General features: G+C 38.3%; 1 protein-coding gene across 1 annotated transcript; it reads right to left on the bottom strand.

Annotated features, from left to right (window-relative positions):
* Window positions 1–660: 660 nt before the first annotated feature.
* On the bottom strand, window positions 661–8,926 carry LOC125062770 (aldo-keto reductase AKR2E4-like). The gene is made up of 8 exons (XM_047668916.1): window positions 8,794–8,926; window positions 7,540–7,638; window positions 5,588–5,698; window positions 3,860–3,931; window positions 2,496–2,612; window positions 1,578–1,745; window positions 1,163–1,366; window positions 661–883 (listed from the first exon to the last, which is right to left on the bottom strand). Exons 1-8 carry the CDS (start codon window positions 8,920–8,922, stop codon window positions 698–700), a joined length of 1,086 nt encoding a protein of 361 aa, XP_047524872.1. The 5' UTR covers window positions 8,923–8,926; the 3' UTR covers window positions 661–697.
* Window positions 8,927–10,736: the final 1,810 nt, after the last annotated feature.

The raw sequence follows: 10,736 nt of genomic DNA, 5'->3' as shown, positions 1-10,736 counted from the left end.
TTCCTCATTTTTAAGAGCGTACCTATTCTTAAAAGGCTGGCAACGCACTCGCGAGCCCTCTGGCATTGAGAGTGTCCTTGGGCGGCGGTATCACTTAACATCAGGTGAGCCTCCTGCCCGTTTGCCCCCCGTTCTATAAAAAAAAAAAAAAAACATTATCAAAATTAATGTTTATACATTATCAAGTTTCCCGCAAATATATTATCTAATCTCTGAAAATGTACCTAATCGTGAATATAAATCATATAACATGAATGTTTAATTGAACTTTTAATTTATCCGACATATTTTTAGTTAGTTCTTTTTTTGTATGTACATAACTCCTCCATCTGTGGACCGATTTGGATGATTGAGGTGTCAATTGATTCAGATTTGAATAGGTCCCATATAAAGGGTTGCAATCGGATTTTATTTATATGATTTTATATATCGGTTTTCAGGATAATAGCCGAAATCTCTCATGAATTCAACACTCGCGACGATGTAATGTAAAATATAAAATAATGTAATAATGTAAAATGTAACAAGATTCACTACTTTATGGAAGTCCTGAGATGGAAAGGGAAAAGGAGGAATGATCTGCGGAATATGGTGTTTGTGAAGAGCGGAAGAAGAGGGATAGAAATTGCGTGGTCGCAAGCTTTAAAAACAGAGAATAAATTGTTTTGTAAACGCTTTATTTAATTAAAAACGCATTTTAGGAGTGAAATGGGTAGTAAGGATGGTTCTTCCAAAACGGCATAGATGTTAGGCGATAGTTCGCGTCGTAGCTGCGCAGGAGTCGCTTATCCGCCTCCTCTATTGCGAAGTCGAATATCTCGATGTTCTGTTGTATGCGGGAACGTTTCACTGACTTCGGTATTGGTACCACACCCAGTTCATACTGAAAAAGCGATTTATACATTATAAATACTAGGTTTTCTCTTCTATATAGCCAGAGTATTCTAGCTTATCACAGACTAAACTCATCACTCACGCATCCTTGAGGTTGTAGAACTGGCTGTCCATGGACTTCCTTTGTGCGCATTTAACACTCGCTCGTATGAAGGAAAACATCGTAAGGCATGCCTTAGACATGTGTCAGGCACAGAAGGCTGAACACCTACTTTTCTATGAAATATATATTATCAAAGAATGCAGCAAAACACCGTGTTCAGCTCACCAGATATCTTAATACAACTTGGGGTACAGTTTTCTTATACTTCCGAGCCATTTCAACCAGGGCAGGATCGTCGACGCGCGGCGGAGGGGCACCTGGGCTGGCTTTACCGGGGAATAGGGGCCCGAATGGCGTATAACCCATAACAGCTATACCACGCTGGCGACAGAACTCCAGAAGTGATGGTTGTTGAAGGTTTAGATGTATCTGTGAAGGTTAATAACTAGTATGAATCCATGATATATGATGATATGAGTATATTCCTGAATCCATTTCCTGAATTAAGGTTAGTAGGCACAGAAAGCCGAAAGAAATAGATAAATTTTTGTACGCAAAATGTACAAAAAGCGGCGGTTTCACTTAACATCAGTCGAGCCTCCTGTTAAATTTAAAAAAAAAGGAACTCCTATATATATACCTCGACTTGTAAGACTGCCGGAACAACACTAGTCTCTCTGACGAGTCTCTCGATCATATCTTGATTGAAATTGGAGACTCCGATAGACCTCGTGAGTCCCTGTTTCTGGGCTTCAATCATTCCATACCACGTCTCCAGGTAGTCCGTTAAATCTGGTGTAAATTTGCTCTGTAACAACAGGACTTGGATAACGAATACTAGAGTACAATAACATTTGTTTTTTTTACAAAAATACAGACATTATCGTAACAGTATTGGCTTTGCAATACGATAATGTCGAAAGATATATAATAATTACATGACTTAATGTCCTATAACTCCTGTGATGGGGCAGAGAAGGTCCACAGTGAGTCTCAATTGTGTTCAGGCTTGAGCCTCATATTTCACCTGGCTCTAAGTCTTTCTGGCTTTCTTTGCCTCATCTGCAACTGTACGACGCCAGTCTTTTTTGGGACGGCTACGCTTCCGCTTTCCTTGTAGGTTCCAATCAAGCGCCTGATTGGGGGTATATTTGGAATCTCTTCGGCGTGTATAGCCTCGTTAGAGATCTACTCGAGCCGTAGATACTCAGTATACGGTGAAGAGAGCGGTTGACGAAGACTTGGAGTCGTTATAATAAATTTTTCGACCACACAAAGACGACGCAGAGGTGATAAGAACTTGGAGAAACCAATCGTCGTTGGTAACACAGAAGGCAAAAGATCACGCAGCCGTTCACCAACCAGATGGACCGATGAAGAAAGACATATCGTCCTAAAAACTATACACTGATATAAGAGGCGCTGGACAGAAACCGGTAGAAACAAATAGTCTAGATGTTTCCTTTCTGACCACTACGATCAGACATGAGCTACCGACTGAAGAGAGAGAAAGTATTATTTTTAAAGCTAATTTATTTTAGTCAAAGGTGATACTTACAATAGTTCCAACCGGGAAATGTATGAGATACAGGTCCACATAGCTCATATTGAGCTGCTGAAGCGAGTGCTTCAAAGCTGGCACCACTTTTTCCTTTGCATGCTGGTCGTTCCAGAGCTGAAATATTTTTTAAATAAATTCTCTCTGGTTTCCTTTTTACTTACCACTTAGCACTTGAGACCAACGAGCACTAACACTTATTGGAATGGTTTTGTCTTTTTAATTGCCTAACTAGGCCCTTGGTGTCAAGTTGAATAGCCTCGACATTCACTTGATAGGAGATAGTTCGAGGGCTCCGGCAATCATTTTAATTATTTTGGAGACGTCATTAAGGTCCCGATGGAGGTCATTGCGAATAAACCAATTAATTGGTAGGAAAACAATTTAGTTTTTTAGCAAACTGGTCAGGTCTTCTGATAGGCCTATATATAGGATATTTTAATCCATTCTGCTCTATGAGCTAGCCTGTTCCATCTCTCCGGAAGACCATCTGCCCATCTTTTTACTTGGCGTGCCCACTTCGTTTTGCCTTCTCTTAAATACATAATATTTTTTCCATGTGTCTTGATTACTTATTATTAGTTATTATAGGAACTTAAATGTTACAAGTTATTGTTTTTTACCCTTATCTAACCCAAGCCAAGGTCCCCAAAAGTACTCTGGCCTTATGCGAATGTGACCTCCAAAAGTTATTTTATTCGATTTTTGTGTCGATTTTACTATTAGGTAGGTTATTTTCATCTCCTAAACTCAATAACAACTATTTTTATTTATTTTATTTTCTCTCTCTCTCTCTCACATCACACATGTTACAATGACAATCAGATACTTCTGGAATTGGTTATGCCCAAGGCACGAAGAGAATTCAGAAGGTGGATATATCAAGGAAATAGAAGGAGAGTGGCACAGTGCAGGCAAATGAGGGATTTGGAGCAGCCCAAATGGCACACTGATATTTAAAAAGAATGAGATGATAGAAGTGTGTTTAAGTGTAAAAGTATCTAGAATCATTTATTATTTTTATAAATAATAATTATTATAATAAATGCATTGTAATAATAATAATATAGCCTTTAAATTCCGAAACTCTAGTGACTGAGTGTTTAGAGAGAGAGAGGTGGTGTGGCAAACGTTGGCAGTCATTGCAGCCCATGGACACCCATTAGTAGGTGCGGTGCGGCCTTCCAGGGAAACACCGGGAGTCGATTCCTCAGTTCACCAGTTCGCAAGAGAGAGTGCGGACTGTTGAAGAGGTCCAACCATCAAGGTGATGCTGATAAATTAACACGACTCGTACGGTGTTGGAACGAGGCAGGAGAGATCAAGCCTCCAGCCTCTTAACAGCTACAATAGTTATAACATACCTTCGTAGTGACAAAAATCTCCTCCCTTGTGAGGGCACCGTCCGCTATTTTCTTATGAATACCTCGACCAACCTGCAAATAAAAATATATAGCTCTTTACATATTTCTCTTGTGTGCGTCTTCAATGTTTGGTTGTGCAGGTGTGGATGCGCCAGCGAGCTGGATTAACCCCTAAATAGTTGCCTCTTCATATTCAGTATGATGAGGTCTCTGAGCTTTTAAACGCATAATCTTTTTCATGGGTCAGGAGGCAAAAAGCAGGCCGAAACCGGAAGCGAAACGCACTTTGAATGAAGCGATAACAGCCGCCCATGGACAGCTTCAACCCCAGGGGTGTGTTTCCCACCTTTCAGGGAATGATACGCTCTCCTAAGTCAGTTCGGTAATACCCCTACAGGCAGCTGGTTCCACAAAGAGGTGGTGTGGCAGAAATTGCCTTAAAAAGCGCTGTGTTGTGGAACAGGTGTCAAGGTGGATTATTATCAGCCGTAGGTGTTTGTCCGTCACTATGTGGAACCAGCTCATTAAATTATTTCCGAACAAATTCGACTAAGGGTCCTTCAAAAACGTACCAATTCTTCAAAGGCCGGCAACGCACTTACTTTCTGGCAATGTGAGTGTTATGGGCGGTATTTAACATCAGGTGGGCCTCCTGGCAAACCTTAACATGTGTGATGGTCGTTAATTATCTAAAGTTCAGCGCACGGATGGGTGAGTTTGTTTTGGCGGTCATTGTATGGTAATTGTATGGTCATGTAACGGAAATATCAAATTCTCTAAATATGTTTCAAATGACGTTTCGTTTAATATCATTTACGCAGATGCGTTATTTAGATTTAAATTTTAAAGCGTTTAACGCTAAATTCGTTTTTAAACTGGCTTTTACAAGCTTTAAAAAACCGAAAAGAAATGAAATAATGGGGTAATGGGCAAGAGGAACAGAAAAGTGAAGCAAGTACTAATCTGGTGTCCAATAAACAAAACAAAAGACAATTAAGAAACTGGATAGATCAAGGAAACAGCATGGCAGAGAGTGGCACAGTACTGGAATGGCCGGATTTGGGGAGCCTTTGCCAAAAAAGGTCACACAGATATCTAGACAGAAAGAGATAAAAGAAAAAATCATTTATTTAAATGTAAATTAACGCGGAACACAAGATGGCTTCGCTCCAGTGTTAATTCTTTAATTACACAAATATATTTCGATCAAAAACAGTCTCCGAAGAAATTAAACTAGAAGACAGTAATTAATTTGCTCGATTCCACTAATCTGTGACCGTTATGTGTCACTGACGTATACTTTTTAATAATGATTATTTACAAGTTAGAGGAAGAAAAAAATTGTGTAGAAAACGTTGGACGCCTTCTCCCGGACAAGGGCCGCATCTTAGAGTAGTGAAATTATTTATACATTTCTTTTTGTATAATGTATGTCACGTGGTTATTCTAAATTTTAGAATACTCCGACCTTGAAACTTTCATCCTACCTATAAGACTCCATCTGTTTCCTGTCTCTTGGTGGTTTGGGTATTGGGTATTTACATCTGTAGGGCTTAGGGATCTATTACATACACTACATATTTTATTCTACAGATATTTAATAGATATGAATTTTTACACACATTTCACAGTCCACTTGCTCTACGGTTTTTTCGTATGTTCAAGCAAAATTATAGTTTAATACATTTCTAATATATGTATATTTTAGTACAATTATCCAGTCTATACCTGTGGCTCTGTGTTGTAGAGAGCAGCAGTGTCTATGTGTCGGTATCCAACATCTATGGCGTCTTCAACAGCCTTCTCTATGGAGTCATCTTGCACTTCAGCTAGTAGCCCCTGTCAAAAAATAAATAATATAAGTCTTGGCCCGTAGGGTTCATTTAAGGTTTAAGTTTGCGCCTGTGACCCCTCTGTTGGCCTTAAGGCCCTTTAGGTCTGCTCGGAATGTTTAGGAGAGCGTAGCTCAAAGTCAAAACTCAAAGTCAAAATAACGTTATTCATATACGTACAAGTACACTTATGAACGTCAGAAAAGAAGTTAAATTAATTTAAATTTTACATTTACAACCAGTTCGCAAGTCAAGGGCGTAGAGCGGGCAAGAAGAACTGGCAAGAAAGTTTCCGCCACTCTTTTTAATCGCTAAGTTTTGAGTCATACAAATTGTTTGAACTGGAGCAAATCGATCCCAAGGATTAGGATCATTTATTATATTCGTCGAATTTATAAAAAGCTTTATTGATTAACTTACGTTTAACGAGGGCTTTGAATTTATTCAGTGATAATTCTCTAATTTCGCTTGGGAGTTTGTTGTAAAAACGAATACAATTTCAGGAGGAAATAGAGGCGGGACAAAAGAGGCCTTCTTGCGAACGGCAGTACATGTCGCTATCGAGCGTGACTCCTAGGTATTTGACGGACCTTTGCCACGTAATGCCATCCTTTCCCGTATAGTTACCTCTTTTTTGAGGCGAAATTTTTCCCGAGATTGAGCGAGAGCATCGGAGTTGCCCCTGGCAAAGAGAAACTGCGACGCTCTTCTCGGGATTGAAAGCCCCACTTTCGAAAACTAGCGCCTAGCGACGTGGTTGCAGTCTGGAGTCTGTCCACAATGACACCTCTTTCTTTATGGGTGGTATAGAGAGCCGGTAATAAATAAATTGTAAATGGGATTTATTTCTATGGCATACTTTTGATATCGCGTTTTACATATGCACAACACTGATGAATTAATAATAAAAAATTGTGCGTGTACTAGGTGTACACACGTAAGAAGTGAAACTTCTTTATGATCTTATTTTTCGAAAAATGATCTACTATATGCAACTTTACAGAAATGCGTTAAATTAGATACAGTTTAACAAAAGGCTTTTATTATCATAGACATGAATACAAATATTTCATTTTACCTTATTACTACGAAGATTATTATAGAATTTCATTAATTGTAATAGAATTATTACTATCATTGTTATCGTTATTATATATTTTTGTTATTAATGGCTTCGAATCTCTTCGGATCAACCGTGGTATGGACAAGAAAAAGATGGCGCGTAACCGAAAAATGTGACGGTAAATTTTTTTCCAACGCCGATAAAGAAGTTTGACTTCAAAAAGCAAATTCGCGGGTAACCGAAAAACGTGACGATTTGCTACAAAATTTCTCCCATACGTCGATAAAGAAGTTTCATTCCAACGCCGATAAAGAAGTTTGACTTCAAAAAGCAACATGGCGCGTAACCAAAAAACGTGACGATTTGCTACAAAATTTCTCCCATACGTGGATAAAGAAGTTTCACTTCAAAAAGATGGCGCGTAACGGAAAAATGTGACGCGTAACGAAAAAATGTTACACTACATTTTTTTCCAACCCCGATAAAGAAGTTTCACTTCAATAAATCTAGAAAGAATATGATTAAAATTCGTAATAACGATTACTTTTAAGAAGTACTTTTTTGAATGCTCGCCCGAACGTGTGCCATGAATTTGTTAGCAACCTGAAACCGGTCCTAAACTAAGTTTGTCGATGTTTTTTATTCCAAATGGTTTTAACAAAAATCCAAAACTTACAAAGCAGGCACACAGGATTTATTTGACAGACGGGAGCTATACTTTGCCGTGGCAGCTTTAAGCATGGCTTTCGTGTGTCAAAAACTTATTATGTATATCTGTAACTTACTTCTGGAGTCACACCAAGCCAGGTGCCAAGTCCAAATGTGGGCATAAGATTCCCATCGTTCAGCCTAACCGCTGGAGCCAGACCTGGAGAGCCGGTCGCCTTAAACATAGTTTAAAAATTTATTTATTTATTTATTTATATGTATAAACTAAAAAACCTTTTCAAGAGAGCTGCATTTATTGCAGATAAAATATAATAAAAACTTGTGGACAAGTGAAATTGAGCAGTGTTGGCTTAATGGCTCTCATCCCTGAGGTCGTAGAACCCAGGCTGTCCACCAATGGACTTTTAATGCGCATTTAACATTCGCTCGTACGGAAAACATACGTACGGAGGTATCGTGCCTTTAGACCCTAACGTAGCCTTGCTAAGCTGATCACCTACTTATAGGCAAGTAGGTGATCAGCCTCCTGACACATGATCATGAAACACATACAGAAATCTGAAGCCCAGTCCTAAAAAAGGTTGTAGCGCCAATGATTTTTTAAATAATTTATAAGCAGACTGTCTGCTAGAGACGACTAGAACCATTTAGATATGAAAAAAATGCTATTATTACGTCAAATACGCGTTTGATCTAAATTAAAAAATAATATAAAAACCAGCCTTTCTATCCTTCCTGTCCATAGTTCAGCAAATCTCATAATTAAAATTTTAAGGGCATCTCTTCAAACTTTGAGATTGCTGGCTTGGAAGAAGCTAGAAACGCTTTCTTAATTGCAAGCCCAGGTCAAAATTTTCCATTTTCTCTAAATTCACAGAGGAGCTGGGACGACATAAATTGCAAATTGACTTATGACTATCTTTTCAGCTGTAATACGGGTTCGGACCGAAGAGCTGGCAGCTACCTCGGACAAAGAATTAGTCTAGCTATTCAAAGGGGAAACGCTGCCGGTATCTTCGGAACCTTGCCTAAAGGGACTCCTTAATAATATATTTTAGTTATTATATTTTAAGGTTAGTTATTGTTTTGATTGTTCTTTAATTAATGATATGTAAATATTTGAATAAATAAAATTGAACATTTTTAAGAAACTCTATGAGACGAGACAGGTTATGTAACTTAGCTATTCTCTATATAGAAATATATATATACAATATAACGCCAAACTTTTAAAGACTTTACTGGCAGTAGAGGTATTTCCAAACCGATACGACTTAGGGGCCTTCGAAGAACGTTCCCTACCCATTTAATGCGAGTGGAACAGAGAGTGAATAAAAAACAAATCGTTATAGTCAGTCAAAATAACTTACCACACAAAGAACACTTCGCAAACACAATAATAAAATTAAATACAACATATTACACGACCATTCAAACAAATGAGTTACAATACAGTGAATACACTGACCTCTGATGAATATTTTGTCAAAGAATAACATGTAATAGATTTGGATTTATACGGTTTAACAGAAAATAAATCAGTGGCGCCTCTTTAGGTCTGGGCCTCGATTCTGTCTCATTTGTCAATCTAATAGTAGGTGATCAGTCTCCTGTGCTTACACACGCCGTCGTGTCGGGTCTAAGGCCTGATACTTCACGTTGTTTTCCTGAAAGTTCTTTGGTACACAGCGGGTTCTACGACCTCAGAGATGTAAGTCGCACACTGAAGCCACTAGGCTAATACTGCTCTTTTAACAGAAACCTAGTATTAAAAACCGCTTCCAAATCTCCTGGTGTTGCGGGTGTTGATAGGCGTCCTGGTGGGGTCCTGTGTGCGAAGTCCATGGGGGGTATCACTTAACATCAAGTGAGCCTCCTGCCTTTTGGTCTATACATCTACCACCTCTTACTTCCATAAGTAGGGGTTTCTATGGCACTTTTTGTATACCACCAGCAACCCAGCTGCGCACTAAAGTATTTATTAATTATAAAAGGCTGACAACGCACTTTCAAGCCTTCTAGAAGTATCAGTGTCCATGGGCGACGGTATTAGGTATCAGATGAATCTTCTGCCCATTAACCCCATGATGATCAAGAACAGTTTCATTCTAAATAACAATGTCTACGAATATTCTTTATAAAAGACTTTTCAACAACAAAATTAACTAAAATATTAACGGTTAGTTCTACGCATTCTTTAATCTATGGCACTGGTTCACCTTGAAAAAGCTTTGATGGAAACTTTAAACTTTAAATATTATATCTAATCGGTAAAACATGTTTTTCAGTTATAATACGTGGGTTACGTGAAAATGTTTAGAATTGGCCAGTTAGAAACATTGCTAATGAAAACTTTTTTGAATTTCAATTTTAGAACTCTTTGGTAACCTAATGTAGTATATTGCATTCATTTGTCATTTGTTTTTGTGAATTGGAGGCAAATCTAAAACTCTTGTTATACGTGAAAATGAACCTAACGCCAGAAAATTTTCGGTAAATGATTTATTATGACTTTCGTTGTGGGCTTACTCAACAACAAAGCTATGATCGGCTGGGATAAGCATTTCTTAATGAAGCCCCATCTCGTGCCACTATTTACAGTTGGTTTAACTAGTTTAAGCGTGGACGTAGCAATCTGATATCATCAGTGCTGTGCGACGCATGATAGAGTAAGATAAAAGAGTGACCTATCAGCAGATACGGGCAAGCCTAGGCATTGGTCTCAAGTTCAAAAAATATTACACGAACAGTAAGGCGTAAGGAATCTTTGTACCAGATGGATTACTTTAACCGATGACCAGAAACACCTTCGCATGGACTGGTGTCGCCAAATGTTAGATAAGTTCAATAGAAGAGACCCCTAAGCAAGAATGGGCCCACTGCTTTTCTCAGTGGTTACATCGAATGCGACGATGTGTAGAGAGGAACGGAGATTACTTCGAAAAACAATAAGTGTTGGCAACTTTCTACATTAAGCCGTTTTTTCATTTTTTAAACATTTTCAGTGTTACCTAGGTATCTGCGGTGTTGGAGCTTAAAAAATTGGGAAGAACTTGTTCTTCTCGTTTTATGAGGTTCGAGAACTATTTTTTAATGAATAAATGATATTTTATTTAGTATAATATATATTTATTCACACACAAATATACAGTTTTTACAATATTCTTAACCTACACAGTAATAATAATAATCTTTAAATCTTTAATTAGATGTACACTTAACCCCAACGACCCAAGAGTGGAACAAGAAGGGAAAAGAATCGTACTTGGATGAAATACTCTTTTATTTTTGCCGTCTGCTCAGCGGCTGCGCC

Source organism: Pieris napi, chromosome Z (genome assembly GCF_905475465.1).
Source record: "Pieris napi chromosome Z, ilPieNapi1.2, whole genome shotgun sequence".
Lineage (NCBI taxonomy): Eukaryota > Metazoa > Arthropoda > Insecta > Lepidoptera > Pieridae > Pieris > Pieris napi.
This window is presented reverse-complemented; position numbering and strand designations above follow the sequence as displayed.

Bases quoted from the DNA above. Each gene is read 5' to 3' on its own strand.
- LOC125062770 (XM_047668916.1), bottom strand. From the start codon at position 8,922: ATGTTATTCTTTGACAAAATATTCATCAGAGGTCAGTGTATTCACTGT. The intron at 3,932-5,587 runs GTATAGACTGGA...TTTTATTTGCAG, and splicing joins TCTACAACACAGAGCCACAG to GTTGGTCGAGGTATTCATAA. The intron at 1,367-1,577 runs GTATATATATAG...TAACCTTCACAG, and splicing joins CGGCAGTCTTACAAGTCGAG to ATACATCTAAACCTTCAACA.